Genomic DNA, 23,850 nt, shown 5'->3' with positions numbered 1-23,850 from the left:
AAGTTGGTAGAGATATGAACCCAACACCAAAATCCAGTTTTAGAACATTTCTGTCATCCCAAAAAGTTCTTCCGTGGCATTTGCAGTTAGTCCCCTGCCTAAGGCAACCACAGATCTGCTTTCTGTCTCCCTTGTCTGGACATTTCATATAAAAGCAATATATAGTCTTTTATGTTTGGCTTCTTTCATGCCTCATCCATGTTGTCGCACATCTTTATTGAGGAACTTCATTGTATGGCTATCCCAAATTTTCTTTATCCATTTACCCGTTGAATCTGGATTGTTTCTAGTATTTGGCTATTGTCAGTAATTCTGCTAGGAACTGGCATACTTGGTAAGGTTGGGGTGCTGTCTTATAGGACACACTGTATGCTTTGAACCATCAACTGATACAAACCATTTCTCCCATAGCTGTAATACACAGGGAAGCAAGAGGTGGACATGTAAATAATAATTCACTCATAGTTTTTGTTTTCCATCCCAGCAACCTTCTCCAGGTTAGAGATTTTGTTTCTCAAGGAAGAACTGCTTCTGTCAAGTGACACACAGTTCTTTGACACTGGAAGTTAAGAATGGTATCTTGAACTCATGGCAGTGAATCAACAGTCAGAGAAGTTACAACCACTAATAGGCAGGAGTGTTGAATCCAAGAAATTAAGGTGTTGCTGCTACACAGTTGGTACAGTGTAGACTATGCATGGAACCTAGCAGTTTCACTGGCCAGCCTCTTAATAGTTCCATGGATGATAGCAAAGTTCAATAGGAGACTAAAGCACCCCTGTAAGGACAGGACCACTAGAAACTTAGATTCTTTAGGAATGAAGACTTGGATTAGCTCACAAGGTTGCAAACCTTGATCGGCCAGCTGCTGACTGAGGGCAAGCATGACGTGTCATGGATTGAATTGTGTCCTGCCCAAAAATATGTCAACTTGGTTAGGCCATGATTCGCGGTGTTCTCTGGTTGTCCTCCAGTTTGCGATCGTAATTTTATGTTAAGAGGATTAGGGTGGGATTATAACACCACCCTTAACTCAGGTCACCTCCCTGATCCAGTGTAAAGGGAGTTTCCGGGGGGTGTGGCCTGCACCACCTTTTATCTCTCAAGAGATAAAAGGAAAGGGAAGCACGCAGAGTTGGGGACCTCACACAACCATGAAAGCAGCACCAGGAGCAGAGCACGTCCTTTGGACCTGGGGTCCCTGCACTTGAGAAGCTCTCTGACCAGGGGGAGATTGGGGCAAGGACCTTCCTCCAGAGCTGACAAACACAGAAACCCTTTCCCTGGAGCTGACACCCTGAATTCAGACTTGTAACCTACTAGACTGTGAAAGATTAAATTTCTCTTTGTTAAAGCCATCCACCTGTGATATTTCTGTTACAGCAGCACTAGATAACTAAGACATCCTCCATTTTGTGACTGATGTAATTTTCCCATGTGTTGTAAATCCTAATCTCTGCCTGTGGTTAATGAGGCAAGATTAGATTATGTTAAATAGGATTAGAGTAGGATGTAATACCCTGTCTTAGGCCATATCCCTGATCCAATGTAAAGGGAGTTTTCCTGGTGTGTGGTCTGTACCACATTTTATCTTACAAGAGATGAAAGGGAAGCGAGTGGAGAGTGGGGGACCGTATACCACCAAGAAAGCAGAGCCAGGTGCATGCGTCCTTTGGACCTGGGGCCCCTGTGCTTAAAAGTTCCTAGGCCAGGGAAGATTGATGACAAGGACCTTTCTCCAGAGCTGACAGAGAAAGCCTTCCCTTAGAGCTGATGCCCTGAATTTAGACTTCTAGCCTACTAGACTCTGAGAGAATAAATTTCTCTTTGTTGAAGCCATCGACTTGTGGTATTTCTGTTATAGCAGTGCTAGATGACTAAGACAACATGGAACAGGTAGCAGAAGGAAGCTACAGAGAAAATATCAACCATAATTTCATGGGAAGTATAGATGACTGTACCTGCTGTGCATATTTTTGTATGTCAACAAAGTTTTCCCTTCCTTATTTTGTTTGATGGGGAACATTGGTGAGGTTTAATTTTATAGTTAATAGGATATGAGATCAAGTAAAGTCACGTTGCAGCTAGAGATTCTGGAGTTGAGATGTAAATAATGACTTATGGAGCTCTATGTTTCCTCTTATTGGGGAAGGGTGAGAGTATCTTTGATGAATAGTTGATTCATAATAGGCAGAAACACAAAATTATTTATGTTATATAAGTGTTACAGAAAGGTATGAAGAGTGCTGAATAACAAAATGGATGAACTGTCCTGATCCTGGGTCTGCTTAGTCATCAGATTCATTTCTTCTCCTTCCCCTGCCTCCTCTGATCTCAGGGCAGGGGGAATCTGCCCTAGGGGATGCAGTCCAGCCCCCTATATCAGCTGTCTCTAGTTGAGTTTGGTTACTGGGAAGTGCTGGTAGAGGATTGAGGGTGTGAGAAGTCAGGTTATTTCTTCCCATCTGTGCCTCAGGTAGTGTCTCTAGTAATGGCCGCATCTCCTTTGTGGCTCCAGCTCTTCCTGGATAGATCCACCATGGTTCTTGCCTGTACTGGATGACCCTGGGCTCCGGTAACACCATCTCCTCCCTTTATTTCTCCAGCCTACTGGTAGTAATGAATTACTGCTGCTAACTTCTGGAATGCTTCACTCATTCTTTTGGCTTCTCATCATTTATGTAGCTAACTTCCTTTGTTAAACTCCCCCAATTTTAAATACTTACTTTCTGTTTTCCAAGCTGAACCCTAACTGAAAAGCAAGTCCACAGCGTTCTCATATGATACTTGAGAACGATGGAGACCGCATATGGGATGTGTAAGAAATTTGAGATCAAAGTCATCCCCAAAAGCAATACTTTGGTAACCGAAACCCTAACTGTAACCTTTAACACAACCCCATCTGCAAATAATGTTTGCTCTTGGATAAAGACTCTAAAGACCATTGTCCATGAGCAGGGACAGTATAACATGATGACATACTAACTTAAAATACAGAGGGTTTCTTGGCGGCATTGTCTTTAATCTATGTACACCTGAACTTACACAGAAGCCTCACTGAGAAGAACAGGAGAATGTGCTTTGTGGGTCTTTTATTTTCACCACCTCCATTTTGTATATATTTAAGATGACGAGTAATACAATTCAGACCATCTTTCATTTGCTCACTTCTTAACGTGTATTCTTGCCTTTGTGTATGTAATATAAACAATAATTCTGTATAAGAACTAGTGACTCAGGTAGCGGGAGAAAAAAAAAAGCGGGAGACTTTATAAAAATGCTAGTTTCTATTGTTGAAGGAAGAGCACAGTAAATGTTCTCAAATTCATTTACATGGGCGAAAGTATCTGGTAATTAAAAAAAAATTTTAACTACATGTTAAATAATAAGTCAGTCATTTTATAGAACTGGCTAATATTGTTATGGTATGAGGTAAAACATTTTGTATGTAGAAACCATGACAGGTGTCATGCTCTGAAACACATGATATATATCATGTTCATAATTATATTAATTTCATATATCCTATCAAAATACATAAGTAGCTATACCAAAAACCAAACCAAACCCACTGCCGCTGAGTCGATTCTGACTCACAGTGACCCCATAAGACAGAGTAGAACTTCCCCATAGGGTTTCCAAGGAACGCCTGGTGGATTCAAACTGCCAACCTTCTGGTTAGCAGCCATTATACTTAACCACTATGCCACCAGGGATTCCAAGTAGCTGTCCTCAGGAATATATGCCTTACATACCTCTGAAGCAATGTTTCCTACTCTGCTGTCATGATTATTGAATTTATATACAGGTTTTAAAAGTTCCATGTGCCTACCATTTAGAATTGAGGATATTATATTTAATGCAGTATCTCAGTTGGAAACCGAAGTTCTTTTGAATATTATTTTTATGAAAATACTTTCCTCCTGTATTTACTTAAGTCATGATTTTTCTCCTCAGTATGAATAACCTGATTTTCAATAGGTTAGACTATTTGTTGAGTGGTTTCCTATACTCTGTTCACCACATTCACCGCATTCATAGGCTTACTCTCCCACTTGACATCCTGATGTTTAGCATGACTTCCACCTAAAGACTTTGCTGCACTCAAGGCATTCATAGGATTTCCATAAATGAGTTATCTGGTATAGAAAGAAGTGTGATTACTTTCTTTAAAATTTCTCACATTAACTATATTCTTAAGTTTTCTCTTCTATGTGAGTTCTCTGATGAATCATGAGGTGTGATTTCTGGGAGAAAGCTTTTCCACACTTACTGCATCCATAGGGTTTCTCTCCTGTATGAGTTCTCTGATGAATAATGAGCTGTGATTTCCAAATAAAGGCTTTCTGACATGCATTACATCCATAGGGTTTTTCTCCTGAATGAGTTTTCTGATGTCTAATGAGGAGTGACTTCCCACTGAAGGCTTTGCCACATTCGCTGCATCCGTATGGTTTCTCTCCTGAGTGAGTCCTCTGATGATCATTGAGACTTGACTTCTCTCGGAAGGCTTTGCCACATTCACTGCATCCATAGGGTTTCTCTCCCGAATGAATTCTCTGATGCTTATTGAGACTTGCCTTCTCTCGGAAGGCTTTTCCGCATTGACTACATCCATAGGGTTTCTCTCCTGTGTGACTTCGCTGATGTATAATGAGCTGTGATATCTGAGAGAAGACTTTACTACAGTCATTGCATTCATAGGGTTTCTCTCCCGTATGAATTCTCTGATGTGTAATGAGATGTGACTTGCGAGAGAAGGCTTTCCCACATTCACTACATCCAAAAAGTTTTTCTCCTGTGTGAACTGTCTGATGTGTAACAAGGTGTGACTTCTGGGAAAAGGCTTTGCAACATTGATTGCATTTAAAGGGTTTCTCTCCTGTATGAGTTCTCTGATGTACAATCAGCTGTGACTTCTTGCTGATGACCTTTCCACATTCATTACATTCATAGTACTTTAATCCAGCATGAGTTTTTTCACATTTGGTATAGAGCCATGACTTCTCATATCCATTGAACTTAGCAGACTTCTTCCTTCTGTAGTTTCCCCTCTGAGTAAATATATCTAATGGATATTTCAAACATTTTCCATTTGACATATACATATCAGGTCTTTGCTTTAAAGGTGTGAAGTTCGCACCTGACTGAAATAACTTTCCATTTGCATTACTTCCGTGATCCTTTTCCAATCTTTTAAGCTTGTCTTGGAGTTCCTGGTGCCAAGCTACATAATCATCAATGTTCCCGTATTCTAGAAAGAACAATAAACACATCTTGTGACTCCTTGAAAAACTGCGTTTATAAACTGTGTTGTTATTGTTAGCTGCTGTAGAGCTGGCCCCCAACTCATGGCAACCCCATGCATGACAGAATGAAACACTGCAAACCCTGCACCATCCTCATGATGGGTTGCAAATTGGACATTGTGATCCATAGGGTTTTCATTGGCTGATTTTCAGAAGTAGATTCCCAGGCCTTTCCTCCTAGTTTGTCTTAGTCTGGAAGCTCCACTGAAACCTGTTCAGCATCATAGCAACATGCAAGCCTTCACTGACAGATGGATGGTAGTTGCGTATGAAGTGCGCTGGCCAGGAATCAGACCCAGGTCTCCAAATAAAAGGCAAGGGTTCTACCACTGAACCACCACTGCCTCCTTGTGAACTGTAACTGTGGAAATAATCAGGCACAAAAGTTTGGGAATTGAAATTAAATAAAGCCCTCTCATGAACTGGGGTAGGAAACTGATAATTGATTAGGGAGAAACAACAACAACACAGCTTGGACTGAATAGGCTGTTAGAGGCCAAGACAGAAGAATCTGTTCTAAACAAAGGTAAGGTTTCATTTCCTTATGATCAACACTATCAAAGGCAAAAAATGTTGCACTAGAAGTTAGGGAATGATGACTTCAAAGTTATCACTTTGGTTACAGGCATAGAAGGAATGGACTCTCATAAAAGGAATCAAAGAAAGAATAGAAAAAATGATGTGGGTATATAATAGCAATAGGAAGCATTTAAAAATGGGAGGAGTTAGAAAATCGAGAGGAAAGAAAATGAATCCTTGAGTGCATAAGAAAAGAAACCTATCAGTGGGGTAGAGGAAAGAGGACTATACAGGGTCTTATACATGAGAATCCCCATGCATCTGTTAGTTTGTGATACTGTGGGGGCTTTCATGTTGCTGTGATGCTGGAAGTTATGCCACCAGTACTCAAATACCAGCAGGGTCACCCATGGAGGACAGGTTTCAGCTGAGCTTCCAGACTATGACAGATTAGGAAGAAGGACCTGGCAGTCTACTTCTGAAAAGCATTAGCCAGTGAAAACCTTATGAATAGCAGCGGAACATTGTCTGATATAGTGCCAGAAGATGGGCCCCTCAGGTTGGAAGGCACTCAAAATACAACTGGGGAAGAGCTGCCTCCTCAAAGTAGAGTTGACCTTAGTGACATGGATGGAGTCAAGCTTTCGAGACCTTCATTTGCTGATGTGGCGGGACTCAAAATAAGAAGAAATAGCTGCAAACATCCATTAATAATCGTAAAGGATATCATGCTTGGTAAAGTAGAGGGTCAGCCAAAAAAAGCAAGACCTTCAGTGAAATGGACTGACACAGTGGCTGCAACAATGGGCTCAAGCATAACAATTATGAGGGTGGCGCAGGACTGGGCAGTATTCCGCTCTGTTGTACATAAGGTTGCTATGAGTTCGAACTGACTCGATGGCACCTGACAACAACAACATACATGAGAAAGGCATGGTTCAGCTCCTAAGTGCAGATAAGGGGGCATACCTCACTCTAAAATCAAAGCAAAAACGCCCATATTGCTCAAATATGTGTAAATGTTGTATGTTGTTATGTCTCTGCATCTGAGAAGCTTGTGTCAACAGTCTTGAGTCACTTCAAGAAGAGTTCTCTAAACAATTCAAAGGTATCAACCCTTCACTAAAACGTCAGTATTCACAGATCACAATCAAACTGGTATTTAAATTCCACAGCCTCACATCTGATAGGTTATCAACCACAGACCTGAAAAGCTCTGACTAGAGATACCGCCATCTATTATCCATGGCTGTTTTCACTCTAAACTGAAGATTGTATCTGGTTTGATAACTTGAAAGCCCGTTCATGGGAAACCACACCGGACCTGAGTCCAGTGGCCTGGGCTTTAGGCTTCTGAAGAATAATGAAAATCTAAGCTTCAGAGGCTTTAGGTCTTTCAATTGGGATATACGTGTGGAAAACACTCTGAAAACAAAAAGGACTGAGAATTTGTGAATTCTTAAAGTCTTAAATACTTCAAAGGCCACACAATTTTTGTCAAATTAGTAGGAAAGGACAATGACTGGTCAGAGTGAGTCAACAGGAAGCTGTCCTTACCCAGTGACACAAGGCTGCTCAAGTTCTCCAACATCACATTTCTGTACAAATTCTTCTGAGCAGGGTCCAGAAGCTGCCATTCCTCCCATGTGAAGTCCACAGAGACATCCTCAAATGACAACGATCCCTGAAAGGGCGTGTTCACAGTAAATCTGAAGACACTCACACTGGATAATTTAACCACTGGTTGCCTTCAAAGTCGCTACCCCACCTTCTTTCTTGCCAACAGAATCCTATTTACTTTAGAAGTGAAAATGTGTCCAGTCCCAGGTAATGAATCTTAACTCTTCTAAGCAAATATGGATGGTACTATACTACGCTTTGTCAGAAACTTGGTTCTTTAGTCTCCCTTACACCTAGACTGAGCCCCGTGACTATGTTCTGCTGATTCGTTCTGGTCAATGGCAGGTAGCAAGCAGTCTCCATGGGAGTTTTGGGGAAGCTTTTGCTTTTCTGATAAAACATAGATACTAATAGGGCCCTTTGCCCCCCTCCACCATCCTTCCTGCATTTAATACCGATGTCATACATGGATCTGCAGTAGCCATGCTGAACCATGGAGCAATACGTGTGTGGATAGAAAGGCAACTTATTAAGTATGGCCAAGTTAAAAATTAGCAATATTCTAATCTCTCAGGACACCAGTGAAGAGCTGTGGCAGCCCTAGCCTGCCTACTTGCATGCGTCTTACAGGAGAAAATTGAGGATGACCATATTGTTAAAGCTACCATTATATAGGTCTTCCATTACTCATAACTGAAAGCATTCTTAACTGATACATTTATTCTGACCACTTTTATCAGGGTTCATTATATAGACTGTCTATCATATACCTAGTCTTTCATTATACTTTATTTGAGAAACAAATTTTATACAAAGTCCTGTTATTGTACTTTAAGTTCTTTAAAAAACATAGAATGATATATATTATTGAAAAATGTGTTAGGTACTACTTTAGGTGCTGTCAGTACAAAGATGAATAAATCACATCTTTCCCTCAAAAGAGCTTTCAATCTTTTGTTAAAAAAAAAACCAAACCCGTTGCCATCGAGTCGATTCCGACTCAATCTTGCATAGCAAGTCAAATTTATACACGGCTATGATGGCACTATGACAGAAACACATAGGTGGTACAATTAAAACTACACTGAGTTACCATTTACACCCACTAGAATGGCAAAACACTTTATCCTATCAAGGGTTGATATGGATGTAGACGAATGGAAACTAACACACTGCTGGTAAAGTGTAGATTGGTACAAAGATTTTGTAAAACAATTTGGCATTATCTTGTAAAGGTGAACATTCATTTTCCCATGATTCAGTAATTCCATTCTCTATGTTTATACCTTAGAGCAGGAGTCAGCAAACTATGACCCATGGGCCAACTCCAACCCAGCCCAGTGCTTGTTTTTGTAAATGAAATGTATTGGAACACTGGTAGATAAATTTGTTAATATACTATCTGTGGCTGCTTTGGGGATGAAGTAGCAGCGCTGAGTAGTTGTTATAGAGATCTTATGGCTTGCAAAGCCTAAATATCTACCATCCGTTTTTTGAGTCCTTCGTTTGCCCCTTAAGGGCACAAATGGCCAGGACCTGGTTTTCTTTTCTTTTTTTAATTGTACTTTAGATGAAGGTTTACAGAGCAAATTAGTTTCTCATTAAACAATATACATATTTTTTCATGACATTGGTTACCAACCCCACAACATCTCAACACTCTCCCCTTTTCAACCCTGGGTTCCCCATTACCAGCTTTCCTGTCCCCTCTGCCTTCTCGTCCTTGCCCCAAGGCTGGTGTGCCCATTTAGTCTTGTTTTATGGGCCTATCTAATGACTGAAGGGTGAACCCCAGGAGTGACTTCAGTACCAAGTTAAAACGGTGTCTTGGGGCCTTACTCTCAGGGTTTTTCTAGTCTGCCAGACCAGTAAGTCTGGTCTTTTTTTGTACCAACTCGTTCTTTACAGAGAAAGTTTGCCAACCCATACTTAGAAACCTTCTTGCCCACATATACCAGGTGACAAGTATAAGCCTATTCACAGCATCATTGTTTAAAATAGCAAATTTAAAACAGTTCAAATACTCATTGACAGAAAAATAGATAAACAGCGACACTGGATTAGCCAGCAGTAAAATGTATGAGCTACAGCTCTCTATAAGAACATAGATGAAACTTAAAAATACATTTTAAAATATCAGAAATAAAAATAATGTAACTGTTTTTCCTTGTGTTTTAAGCTGATGGAAATATCACAAACAAAACTGCTCAACTTTAATAAATATGTATTCCTGTACAATTTTTACAAACTATAATCCATACTGTTTCATCCATATCTTAATCTTACATTGTAAGAATATATTTCTCCCCAGTATTAGTTTTTAATCTATGTTTTTAACTTTCATTCAAAGACTCTAATAGCCTTTCTTTAAAATCACTGGAAAATTAGAGATGATCTAAATAAATGGAACAATATTACATTTCTCCACTCCCACTGCCATCGAGTCGGTTCCGACTCATAGTGACCCTATAGGACAGAGTAGAACTGCCCCATAGAGTTTCCAAGGAGCGCCTGGCGAATTCGAACTGGTGACCTCTTGGTTAGCAGCTGTAGCACTTAACCACTACGCCACGAGGGTTTCCATTACACGTCCATGGATCCAATATTTTGTTAAAATGGCTAAACTTCCCAAATTGATTTACAGATTTAATGCCATTCCTATCAAAATCCCAGCATGCTTTTTTTTTCAGAAATGGACAAGCTGATCCTAAAATTCACAGGAAAATACAAGGGACCCAGAATAGCCAAACAATCTTGCAAATGAAAACGAAGTTGGAGGACTAATGCTTCCAGACTGTAAAGTTACTACAAAGCTACAGGAACGAAGACGGTTTAGCGCTGGCAAAAGGACAGACATACAGATCAGTGGAACAGACTTTAGAGTCCAAAACTAATAAACCCTTACATTTATGGTCAACTGATTTTTTTCCTTAAATTTTATTTATTTATTTTTTTTATTGAGAGTGTACGCAGCAAAACATAATACCAATTCAACAGTTTCTACATGTACAATTTTGTGACGATGTTTTGTGACAAACAGTGCTGGGACAGTAGATACCCACAGGCAGAAGAATGAATGTGGACTACTACTTCACACCATTTTAAAAGCTTAACTCAAAGCAATTTATAGACTTAAATGTAAGAGCTAAAACTATAAAACTCTTAGAAGGTATAAATCTTCATGACCTTGAATTAAGCAATGATTTCTTAGATATGACACCAAAAACACAATCAATAAAAGAAAAAAAAAGTTGGACTTTACCAAAATTAAAAACTTTTGTGCTTAAAAGGACACCATCAAGAAAGTGAAAAGATAATCCAAGAGAATAGAAAACATACACAAATGTTCATAGTCATATTATCCATAATGACCAAAATTTGGAAACAATCTGATGTCCAGCAGCTAAAGAACAGATGAACAAAATGTCGTATATTCACACAAGGGAATATTATTCCACAATAAAAAAGCATACAGTACTGATACACGCTCCAATATGGATGAACCTTGAAAATATTATGCTATGTGAAAGAAACCAGTCACAAAAGATCACACATTGTATGATTTTACTTATATGAGATACATAGACTGGCAAATCCATAGAGGCAGAAAGTATATTAGTGGTTGCCTAGAGTTGGGGGGAAGAACGAAGGGGAAGGAATGGGGGTACATGCTAATGAGTAGAGGGTTTCTTTTTGAGGGGAAGAAGATACTATAAAATTAGATCATAGTGATGGTTGTACAATCCTGTAAACTTACTAAAAAACATTAAATTATCCACTTTAAATGGGTAAATTGTGGGGAATTCCAAGTGAGGAATAAATAAAAACTCAGGCTGGGGTGAATGACATGATGAACCTGTCTGTTCAATGTCACTGAACTGTACCTGTCATTGAAACAAAAGGTGTTTTGTTACCTAAATATTTGCCACAGTAAAAAACTGTTTAACAAACACTCACCTCAGACTTGGTCATTTTCTGCTGCTCTTGGGAAATGGCCAGCAACTCTACTATGCTGTGAGTCTTCTGGACTCTGTTCTAATGCCCAGGTTGGAGGTCTAAGGTCAGGACTTTCTTCACCAAGGATGAATCTTTGGTCCTGGAATCTCCTCTTTATATCAAATAAGCCAATTAGTTCCTGGGAGCTGGAATCTGTTTAATCAGTTGCAAGTTCTGTTTAGTTGAGGCAGCCTCCTAAATCTCCCTTTTTTTGACAGAAACACTTTCATTTGAAGCCCAGACCAGGTCTTCTATAGATTCTAAACAGAGCTAACAGGGACCCAAAATACTGGAGTGGGCAGATGGAAACCACAGCACTAATAGCATTTAACCCAAGTGCTCTCTCTAAACATCAAAACCCCGTTAATTCCATGATCACCTCTGAGATTTACTCAATAGTTCTGCCAATATTTCCTCAAGACAAGACCCCTTGGTACAGAATACCTAGGTACTTGGCAGTAAAATGTGTTTCAAGCAAAGCAGAAAAAAATGAGACAAGGAATAAAACACAGTTCAAGTTGAGCTTTTTCATTTGCCAGCTATGTGATTTTAAGCAAGTCATTTGACTGGGCTTGGTTGTTTAATTTTTTTTAAATGGTGATGGAAATAGGAACCGTGTGGAATGTAAGTATTAAAGGAAATATTGAAATAAAAACCAAAAAACCCATTTCTGTGGAGTCGATTCTGACTCATAGCGACCCTATAGGGCAGAGTAGAACTGCCCATAGAGTTTCCAAGGAGTGGCTGGCAGATTTGAACTGCTGACCTTTTGGTTAGCAGCCATAGCACTTAACCACTATGCCACCAGGGTTTCCACTGAAATAAAAGTGCCTACTAATTTTTTTTTTTTTTTTTTTACTCATAATAAGAAGCAGGCAGTAGAATGATCAAGAGAAGTGTTTCTGGAGCCTGAATGCATATGTTGAAATCTCACTTTGCCAATGAAGACCCCATCAACCTGTCAACCTGAAATGACACACACGCCCCTTGTTTCTGCGCTTGGAAGGGACGATTAGAGCCCTCTGGCCTTGCCTTGCATGCAGTGGGACTAAGAGAAAGATGGCAAAATCCAAATACAGACCTGCCTGTGTAGGGATGCCTTTGAAGTATAAACTTGTATGGTCTGTAAGAGGCCTACCATTGAATTCCATAGCTCTTGTCTCACATAAGATTCCATAGCACCTGCCGTGGATTGAATTGTGTCCCCCCAAAATATCTGTCAACTTAGCTGGGCTATGAGTCCCAGTATTGTGTAATTATCCACCATTTTATGTGATTTCACTATGTGTTGTAAATCCTATCACTATGATGAAATGAGATGGATTAGTGGCACTTACATTATTGAGATCTACAAGATAGATAGTTTCTTAAGCCAATCTCTTTGAGATACAAAAGAGAGAAGCCAGCAGAGAGATAGGGGGACCTCATACCACCAAGAAAGCAGTGCTAGGAGCAGAGCACGTCCTTTGGACCTGAGGTTTCTACATTGAGATGCTTCCAGACCAAGGGAAGACTGATGACAAGGACCTTCCTCCATAGCCGACAGAGAGGGAAAGCCTTCTCCTGGAGCTGGCGCCCTGAATTTGGACTTCTAGCCTACTGGACTGTGAGAGAATAAACTTCTCTTTGTTAAAGCCATCGACTTGTGGTATTTCTGTTATAGCAGCACGAGATAACTAAGTCAGCACCTCATTCTGGAATGTCTGAAGAATCTCTACCTGATTTTTTTGGCAGCAAGGGTGAGACTGTGAGGAAGAAAGAGACTGTGTGTGTGTGAATGTAACATAGCAAATAAGAAATGAAAACATTAATTTCACTTCTAAATGCAGCCATGAAATTAAATAACAATTCATTAAAAGAATAATTCAACAGTTTCTTCTCAAAATACCAGAAACTTCATTTCAGCCTCACAATTTTCTAGAGTCCTAAATTAGTTAATACATAAAAAGAGCTTAGAACTGTGACTGACACATAAACATTTAGTAAGTACTAGTTACTGTTGTTATTATCACATGAAATAATGGTACAGAAATCAGAAAGTACACACAAACTAAATCAACAACTATTATCCATAATCTTCCTACTTCAAAGGCACCTCTTATAAGCTGATAGAAACCATGCTGACATTATTACAAAATGTGGTCTTATGGTTTTTTAAAAATTTTGAACTGGCTTTTACACTACATAGTGAACATATGTTCAGGCCAATAAATAAACTCATAGGACTGTTATCATAGGTCACCCAATCAGTTCTCAATCACTAACCCACAAAGGAATCCTAACCCCTCACTCCTGCCCCACCACACCCACATTCATTACCTCTGAGTCGCCCCATCATCAGCTCCCACAGGGCCTCCCTAAATATTAACCAAGGAGGCACCTCCAATGACTCATGCCCAAAGGCCCCCAATTACTTTCCCCACAATCCATTCACTAACCCCTACAGACCAGCCAACATCTGCCATCAAGATGTCCCTGGTCCCCAACCATTTACCCTCTGAGGGTCAGTCATTATTCTTAAAGCCCTCCCAGTCAATTCCACAGCTCCCCAGTCAATCACTTGCAAAGGCCCTTTGGTTACTTGTTGCCACCAGTCATAACCTCCCACAAGCCCTGCAATTCCTAATCACTCAGACCCACTTGGCCCCATCACTATTCTCATACAACCCTATTGCATACACCCACAATTTCCAAGACTGATCCTCAAAAGTAATAATCCTATAGGCCTCCTAATGACTCACCCTTATTGTTCCCACAAAATGTCACCCCAATTGTCCAGATCTACTGTATCCCCAATCAGGCATTCCTACAGCCTACCCCACTCCAATTACCCACTGCCAGTCTCTGGCCTCCATTCACAGGCTGCCAAAGCATTCACCATTTCACCCCATCACTTACTCTCCCAGTGATTCATTCCCAGGCTTCCTCAGTCACTGAGTCCCACAAGTTCCCCAATCATTCATCCTTAATAATCCCCAATTCTTCACCCATGAGGCCCAGTCACTGACATAAACTGACATCCTATACTCATTTCCCGCATGAGCCTACAATTAATCACACATACAGCACCAGCCCTGCCCCCATTACCTAAAAAAAATAATAATATTTACCCCCCATAAAATCAACCAAACTCGTTGCCTTGGAGTCGATGCCAACTCATAGCGACCCTATAGGACAGAGTAGAACTGCCCCCTAGGGTTTCCAAGGAGTGGCTGGTGGATTCGAACTGCTGACCTTTTGATTAGCAGCTAAGCTCTTAACCACTACGCCCCAGGACTCACCAACCCCCATAAAAACAAAAACCAAACCCACTGCCGTCGAGTCGATTCCCACTCATAGCAACCCTATATGACAGAGTACGACTGCCCGATAGAGTTTCCAAGGAGCGCCTGGCGGATTTGAACTACCGACTTCTTTGTTAGCAGCCATAGCACTTAACCACCATGCCACCAGGGTTTCCAACTAACCCCCATAAAAAAAAAAAATAGGTCTCCCAAATCAGTCATTCCTGAGGCACAGAAATAATTCAGTGAGAAAAAAAATCTTCCCTCCAGTAATGAAATCTTCCTGTTCACTGAAACTTCACAGACCCCACCAATCCCAAAACCGCACAAAACCACAATTATTCACCTCACAAACATTAAATCTCATGGCCCCTCCAAAGAGCAAATTCCAGTTGCCCTTCACTGATCCTATCATACACCCAATTTCTGCTCTCCAAGTATACTTCAATCACGATGCACCCCAAGTCCAAATCTTCACACCTTGAAATCACTGACACCTTTAGACCAACTCAGGCCCACAGGTCCCCAATCATTCACCCCCCCTCAGGTACCCTGAAAGCACCAACAACGAGCATACCTCCATCCCTTACCCCTAAAGCTGCCTAATCATCGCCCACGGACACCATGATTACAGATCCACAGACCCCAAACACTGGCCCTAGCAGGACCCCAATCACTCATTCCTCAGTAACTCCAACCATTTAAAACAAAACCTATTCCATACCTCCTCTCGGCACGCCTATTCCCCCCACCCCCATCATTCACCGTACAGGCTCCCAATTACTCACCTCAACTGGCAACCCCAATCACTGGTCCGCATGCCCCCAGTCACTGACCCCTACAGGACCCCAACCAAGCTGTCAAGTCCCAATCAATAAAATCCATAGTCCCCGCCCTTTCTGTGACTCACCACATCGCTCCCCCCACAAAGGCCTAACCACCAGCTCCTCGGAGTCTCCGACCCCTCCGCCACCCCCAAGAGCTCGTCCACATTCCTAATCGTTCATAACCGTTCCCCCGCCCCACACCCCCACCCCCACCCCACTGACCCCCCCCCAACGCTGTCCCTTCCCCCCACCGGCCGGAAGTCCGCGCATGCTCTGCGGAGCCGCCCCCGCGGGTCTTCCCCTGACCGAGCTGCGAGCGAGTCAGTGCTCGCGGCCTGTCCCCGCCCCACACCCCGTTACGCCTCCGCCCGGTGGCGCCCAGGCGGACGGCCTTGCTAGATGTCGCCGCAAAACTACATCTGCCGGCCCTGGAGGCACAGTGTTTTAGGTGCTTAGCTGCTAACGGAAAGGTCTGCAGTTGAACCCACCAGCCTCTCTGCGGGAGAAAGATATGGCAGTCTGCTTCCGCAAAGATTTTGGAAACCCTGTGGGGCAGTTTTACTCTGTCCTATAGGATTAAAAAACTGCTATGAGGGAATTACCTTGATGGCAGCGAGTTTGGTTTTTTTTTTTTTGCCCTAGAACTACACTTCCCAGAGGCCCATTCGCCATAGAACTACATTTCCCCGAGGGCACCGCGGCGCCGCACCATAAACACGGGCACGTCTCGCGGCTTTTAGACCGAGGTTTGGGGCCAAACGTGTCGTCCTCTGTGGCGTCGCGGGCCCGCGCGACTGGCGGACGGTGGTCGATGAAGATCAAGGGGAAACGCAGCGTCTCACCTCTGACTGTAGATGTAAGAAATTTAGATAACGTAGTAGAAAATAGAGTTCCTGGTTACCTTAATAAAAAGAATGTAAGTAGTTGAATTAGGCATTAAGGAAATTAGGAGAAAAACAAATAAACTTATGGGAGGGAGAGGAATAATTTCAACACATAAAAGCAGAAGTCAGTGAATCAGAATTGAAAGTGACGAAGTAAATCCAGTTCTTTGGACACATGTAGATAAGTCATGTCACAACAAAAATCGTATTAAGCCAATAATAGAAATTGAGTTCGTTTATTATACAATTTGCAAATAACTTTTCGGCTACAGAGTAAAAAATGTTCCGAAAATGAGAGAACCTCGAAACACTCTCATACCAAATCTTATCAGCATTGCCACGTGGCAAAGCCGGTTTGAGTCACCTGGAATCCAGATTTCTAGGTTCCTGGAATTGTGGTGACCCACCCAGGCCATTTGCCCTCAGGTGTCCATTTGAACCTTGAGCCTTTAAGGAAGCAGTTCTCTGGAGTCACTCTCAGGCCAAACAATAGCCTAGTAAGCAGCTTCTTGTTATTAGGAGCCATTGAGTCGGTTCTGACCCACAGCAGCCTCAGGTACTGCAGAAGAAGACACTGCCCAGTCCTGCACCATTCTCACAGCCCTTGTTACACTTGAGCCTGTTGTTGCAGCCACTGTGTGAATCCATCTCATTGAGGGTCCTCCTCTTTTTCGATGACCCTCTACAGTAAGCAGCTGAGGGAGATAGATTAGACTTAGGCATTTGGTTCTTTTGAAAAATTAGCTATGTGTAGCCAGCTTTGAGAAGCAGGAACTCCAGGGACTGACTGTTGTTGTTGTTAGGTGCCATCCAGTCAGTTCTGACTCATAGTGACCCTATGCATGAATGAAACACTAAACCGCTCCTGTGCCATCCGCACAATCGTTACGCTTGAGCCCATTGTTGCAGCCACTGTGTCAGTCCACCTCATTGAGGGTCTTCCTCTTTTCTACTGACCCTGTACTTTACCAAGCATGATGTCCTTCTCCAGGGAATGATCCCTCCTGACAACATGTCCAAAGTATGTAAGACACAGTCTTGCCAACCTTGCTTCTAAGGAGCATTCCAGTTGTACCTCTTCCAAGACACATTTGTTCATTCTTTTGGCAGTCCATGATGTATTCAATATTCTTTGCCAACACCACAATTCAAAGGCATCAGTTCTTCGGTCTTCCTTATTCATTGTCTAGCTTTCACGTGCATATGATGCGATTGAAAATACCATGGCTTTGGTCAGGCGCACCTTTGACTTCAAGGTGACATCTTTGCTTTTCAACACTTTAAAAGAGGTCTTCTGCAGCGGAGTTGCCCAATGCAATGTGTCTTTTGATTTCTTGACTGCTGCTTCCATGGGTGTTGATTGTGGACCCAAGTAAAATGAAATCATTGACAACTTCAATTTGTCTCTGTTTATCACGATGTTCCTTATCGGTCAAGTTCTGAGGATTTTTGTTTTCTTTATGTTGAGGTGTAATCCATACTGAAGGCTGTGGTCTTTGATCTTCATCAGTGAGTGCTTCAAGTCCTCTTCACTTTCAGCAAGTAAGATTGTGTCATCTGCATAACGCAGGTTGTTAATGAATCTTCCTCCAATCCTGATACTGTGTTCTTCTTCAAATGGTCCAGCTTCTCAGATTATTTGTTCAGCATACAGATTGAATAGGTATGGTGAAAAGATACAACCCTGGTGCACACCTTTCCTGACTTTAAACCAATCAGTATACCCTTATTCTGTCCAAACAACTGCCTCTTGATCTATGTACAGGTTTCTCATGAGCACAATTAAGTGTTCTGTAATTCCCATTCTTGGCAATGTTACCCGCAATTTGTTATGATCCACGCATTCGAATCCTTTGCATAGTCAATAAAACAGGTAAACATCCTTCTGGTATTCTCTGCTTTCATCCAGGATCCATCTGACATCATCAGTGATATCCATGGTTCCATGTCCTCTTCTGAATCCAGCTTGAATTTCTGGCAGCTCCCTGTTGAACTGCTGCAACTGCTTTTGAATGATCTTCAGCAAAATTTTGTCTGCGTGTCACATTAATGATCTTGTTTGATAATTTTTGCATTCAGTGGGATCACCTTTCTTGGGTATAGGCATAAATATGGATCTCTTCCAGTAGGTTGGCTAGGAGGCTGTCTTCCATATTCTTGGCATAGACAAGTGAGCACTTCCAGTGCTGCATCCATTTGTTGAAACATCTCTGTTGATATTCTCTCAATTCTTGGAGCCTTGTTTTTCGCCAATGCCTTCAGTGCAACTTGGGCTTCTTCCTTCAGTACCATTGGTTCCTGGTCATATGCTACCTCTTGAAATGGTTGAGCATTGACTAATTCTTTTTGGTATAATGACTCTGTGTATTCCTTCCATTTTCTTTTGATGCTTCCTGCGTTAATATTTTCCCCATAGAATCCTTCACTATTGCAACTTGAGGCTTGAATTTTTTCTTCAGTTCTTTCAGCTTGAGAAACACTGTGTCTTCTTCCGTTTTGTTTTCTATCTCCACCTCTTTGCACATATCATTATAATACTTTGTCTTCTTGAGCCACCCTGTGAAATCTTCTGTTCAGTTCTTTTACTTCATCATTTCTTCCTTTTGCTTTAGCTGCTCGATGTTCGAGAGCAAGTTTCAGAGAGTCTCCTCTGACATCTCTCTTGGTCTTTTCTTTCTTTCATTGAGTATATCCCACCTGAATTTAGAAACCATCTCAGGAATAGATTTGACGCGTTGAATACTAATGACAGAAGACCAGACGAGTTGTGGAATGACATTGAGGACATCATACATGAAGAAAGCAAGAAGTCATTGAAAAGACAGAGGGTCTGACTAGAGGCTGTATTTTAGGATGTATAGCGTACCCTTGGTGACTCTGTAACCAAGGGATCCTGAAGCCCTGCACTGTGCTTTGATGCTAGTTCCTGAGCAATTAACATAAAGTGACCTATATAACCCACTTTCAGTGTCCTCTCTTGGAGTAACTTCCCAATACATTTGGGTTGACACTGCCTGATTCGAATTGTATTTACTCACAATAAATATATCGTTACACTAATTTTTTGGTGTTTCTCTGCACATTTAGGTTTTTGACATATGGAAAAAAAAGGTCAGAACAGAACTGATAAATTTGTGGCCAGGAAGCATTTTCATACTCCATTTTCTTAAAGAACAATTAAAATAATTATCAATTTACCTTAAACATAGCTCCCAGTCTGACCCTTGGAGTCTATTTCCCAAAACTGACAGAATTCTTCAAAAGAGCACAATGTCCAAGGCAAAATGGTGTTACTAATTTATCTAGACCATTGTTTGACTCAAAGGTGACCCCCAGGAACCAGTTTCTTCAAGGCTCAGGGTTCAAAAGGACACCCAAGGGCAAATGGCCTGGGTGGGTCACCCAGATTCCCTGGACTCAGAAATCTGGATTCCAGGAGAATTAAAACAGTTTCTCATTTATTAAAATTCCAAATTAAAAAAAAAAAGGTGAAAAGTACACAAGTATACAGAACAGGGAATGAAAAACAGAAATGAACACACCATAGTGGTTAAGCCACACCCCTAGTGACACCGTGGTTAAGAGTTCAGCCGCTAACGAAAACGGTCGACAGTTTAAATCCACCAGTTCTAATCCTATAGGGTCAGTATGAGTTGAAATCGCCTAGAGGGCACTGGGTTGTTTTTTTTGTTTTCAGTGGTTCGCTATGAGTTGGAATCAACTCGACAGCACTGGGTTTTTTAAGTCACAGTTATGGTAATTTGTTAGGGCAGCTTTAGGAAGCTGATACACGGACAAGATTTGGAGCACAAAAATTTGTCTGATTCTATACTAATAAGTTTGAAATTAGTATGAATGATTTCTAAGAAATATTTACAAAACTCGAATTAATACAAGGTTTTTATAGAAAACCTTACAGAACAATAACCACTGATAAAATGGAAAACTTTTCCAGACATACCCACCTGAAAGCACTTTTGTGTTTTAACTGGTAAATTTTTCGAATCTTTAAAGACAGATCATTCTAACAATAAACTGTTACAGAGAATGTAGAAAGAAGGAAGTCTTTTGTTTCATATTACCACACCAAGATATCTTGGATATAATACCTGACAAAGGGAGAATAAAAAAGGAAAAAAAAAAAAAGCGTACAAATCATCTATGGATGTTTATGCAGAAACAGAGAAAATACTAACAATCGAATCCAAGTATTTGTTAAAAATACACTGTGTCTAAATGGGTTCCATTCCAGGAATTCTAAAATTCTTCAGTATTAGAAAATTATTAATAAATTCAAGGAGCCCTGGTGGTGCAGTGGTTAAGCAATGGGCTGCTAACTACAAGGTCGGTGGTTCAAACCCTCCAGCCACTCCACAGGAGAGAGATGTGACAGTCTGCTTTCATCAAGTTTGCAGCCTATGTGGCAGTACAGTAGTAAAAAAAAGGCCACTATGAGTCAGAATTGGCAGCAATGGGGGTTAATAAATTCGCCATATTAATATGTTGAGAGGAAAACCATATAATCATCTTTATAGATGGTTAAAGATGCATTTGACAGATTTTAAGGTAGATCTGTTTTTTTTACCTTAAAATTGGAATGCTATTTTCACTTAATGAGGCTCACAATGGAGGGGCAGTACCAGCATTCCCGTTAAAATCAAGAACAAGACAACTCATCGCTATTTAATTCCATTTAATTTTTACACATTTTTTAAAACCACAAAAGTACTGAGAATAACAGTCCAACACCAGTAATGTACTGTCACCCCAAATTATTAAAGACTAGTATTTTCTTTAGAGTGTTTTAACTAAGGGGATGACTGTGACATTGCCAGTTGTTGTTTAGCCTCGTTAGTTGGTCATCTGTCTCCTAGCCCCTCCTTCACCCCTCCCCAGCCCAGAGAGAAACGCTCCATCTTCAGCGCCCTTCCATTCAATGCGTCTGCAGTTTTACTGCACGCAGCCTGTGTGCAGTGATGTGTTCTATTTTAATTCACAGGAGCGGTAGGTAAGATGTAGTACCGTACCTGTTTTTTTTTTTTTTTTTAACTCAACTACGTTTTGATAATTGCCTATATATGGATGATTGTAGATATAGCTCACTCATTTTAACTACTGTTTACTGTCCCATTTTATGAATACACCATAATTATTTTCTGTGCTCTCTGATTGCTGGGTATTTGATCTGCTTTGATATTTTTTATCAACATTTTGTAATTTTCAGCATACACTTTTTCAGTTGTATAATTTTCTTACAGTCCTTTTTTACAAATTCTATCTTTGCCAAATTTTTTTTTTCCATTTATTTCAGGAGAATTTGTAATTGATTATTGAGGCATTTTGTGATGACTACTTTAAAATCCTTATTAGATAATCCAATATCTGATTGATCTCAGTGTTAGGATGAAATTACTGTCTTTTTTCATTCTAGTGTGATTTTCTCTTGTATCCTGGACATTCTATTGTTAGGAAACTCTGGGTTCTATTTCAGCATTTTGCTTTAACAAGCAGTCACCCTGTTTAGTTTTAGCATGCAGGTCTTGGCCTATTTTTGTAAGTTGTGGTCCCAGTTGCAGTTTGTCAGAGCATTTGCAATGTTATGTTGGCCTGCTTGGTTTATCCTGGTTCCCACTGGTCCCTGCTGGTGCTGCCTCAGGGGGTAAATAGGGGTTTCCCTAGTCTGGGTTGCCAGATGTCTCTCAGTAGGGGAGGGGTGGTAGAATCTCCCTGCTGGTGTCCTTCTGCCCCATGTCCCTGGGCAGGGAAGAGATTCCCAGACCCATGGGATCAGAGGTGTCCCTGGGCTGGGCTGCTTGTTATGGCCCAGACCCTTATGACAGAGTCCCTCATGCCAGGTCTACCCACCCACACACGTGCCTTTGGTCAGGGGCTTTCCAGGCCTGGTTACTTGCTGTAGCTGGACCCCTCCCACCAGCCCAGATCACCTGCTCTGGGACCTCCAGGTTGGGGAAGGAAGTCTCCTCAAGCCCACAAAACCTGCAGGGTAAAAGCTTCCCAACTGAGCTGCTTGCTGTAGCTGGGTCTCTCTTGCCAGTTACTCCCCCACCTGCTCCCCTCCCACTCCCCTCAGTATCTCTTAGCAGGGGAGGAAAGTCTCAGGCTCTGTGGGGAAGGAGGGCACTTCTCCTGGCCATTTATTTGGGGGGTAGGGGAGGAGGCTCCTGACTGAACTCCTTGCTGATCAGGTGTGCCTGTGGTTGTCAGAGGAATCCCCATTCTACTGGGGAGGGCGGTGGTGCAATGAGCCTGCCTGGACTCCTTCTGTGGTGGGGTTGGAAATGTTGGGTCAGTGTGGCCTTCTCCTTCTGTTAGGTGGGGGGAAAATACTATCTCCTACTCCTGTACTGTTCCTCCAGTTCAGGGGTCCCAAAGGAGGTCAGCTTCCTACCACCTTTTGCAGTGCTCCCTTGGCTCTGTCTTCCATTATTTCCAGGTTTTGTAGTTTTGTCTGTTACTGAATTTTAGTTTAATTCCATGAGGGTCAGAGAACATACTTGGTATGATTTCAGTTCTTCAAGGTTCGTTTTATGGCCCAGGATATAGCTTTCTTTATCCATATGCACCTGAAAAAAATGTAAATTCCGGCGTTTGTTGTCCAGTGGACTGATGGTGTTGATCAGTTCTTTGCTAATTTTCTACTTCTACCAGTTACTAGAGATGAAGTATTCAGGTATAACTGTGTATTGTCTGTTTCTTTCAGCTATTTCATTTTCCCTTTGTGTTTTCAGAAAGCTTTCTTTTTAGGGGCATACACACTCAGGGTTGTTATGCCTTCTGGGTAAATTAACCCTTTTATCATTATGTAATGACCTTTTTTATCCCAGTTAATATTCTCTGCTCTAAAGTCTATTTGATTTGATATTGATGTTAGCATTCTTTGATTCTGCATGGTGTATCTTTTTTCCATCCTTTAATCTACGTCATTACATTTAAAATGTGTTTCTCTCCTGCCTGGAGGGGAGATGAGAGGGTGGAGGGTGTTAGAAGCAGGTGAAATGGACACAAGAAGAGAGAGTGGAGGGAGAGAGTAATTGGGAGTGTGTAGCAAGGTGGACATGGGTTATTGTGTGACTGACTTAATTTGTAAACTTCCACTTAAAGCACAATAAAAATTATAAAAAAAAAAAGTGTTTCTTTTATGTAATGGGGTGTGTACCTGGGTCTTGCTTTTTTTTTTTTTTAATCCAATGTGACAAACTCTGTCTTTTAATTGGTATGCTCAAACCAATCACATTTATGTAATTCATGATTGTATTTAGACTATTTTATTGTTTTACGTTTGCCCTGATTTTTATTCCTGACTCACCCTTCCTGCCTCTCTTGGAATTATTTTATCTTCTGGGTTTGTGAGCTTCTCTCTTTCTGTTACATTTTACTCTGAAAATTGGCA

General features: G+C 41.3%; 1 protein-coding gene across 1 annotated transcript; it reads right to left on the bottom strand.

Annotated features, from left to right (window-relative positions):
• On the bottom strand, positions 1 to 16,176 carry LOC126065628 (zinc finger protein 84-like). The gene is made up of 4 exons (XM_049865866.1): positions 16,158 to 16,176; positions 11,406 to 11,597; positions 7,386 to 7,512; positions 1 to 5,254 (listed from the first exon to the last, which is right to left on the bottom strand). Exons 2-4 carry the CDS (start codon positions 11,418 to 11,420, stop codon positions 4,197 to 4,199), a joined length of 1,200 nt encoding a protein of 399 aa, XP_049721823.1. The 5' UTR covers positions 11,421 to 11,597; positions 16,158 to 16,176; the 3' UTR covers positions 1 to 4,196.
• Between the last annotated feature and the right edge of the window lie 7,674 nt (positions 16,177 to 23,850).

This window comes from Elephas maximus, chromosome 22 (genome assembly GCF_024166365.1).
Source record: "Elephas maximus indicus isolate mEleMax1 chromosome 22, mEleMax1 primary haplotype, whole genome shotgun sequence".
NCBI classification, from domain to species: Eukaryota; Metazoa; Chordata; class Mammalia; order Proboscidea; family Elephantidae; genus Elephas; species Elephas maximus.
Note: the sequence above shows the minus strand (reverse complement) of the source record. Positions and strands in the feature narration are given on the sequence as shown.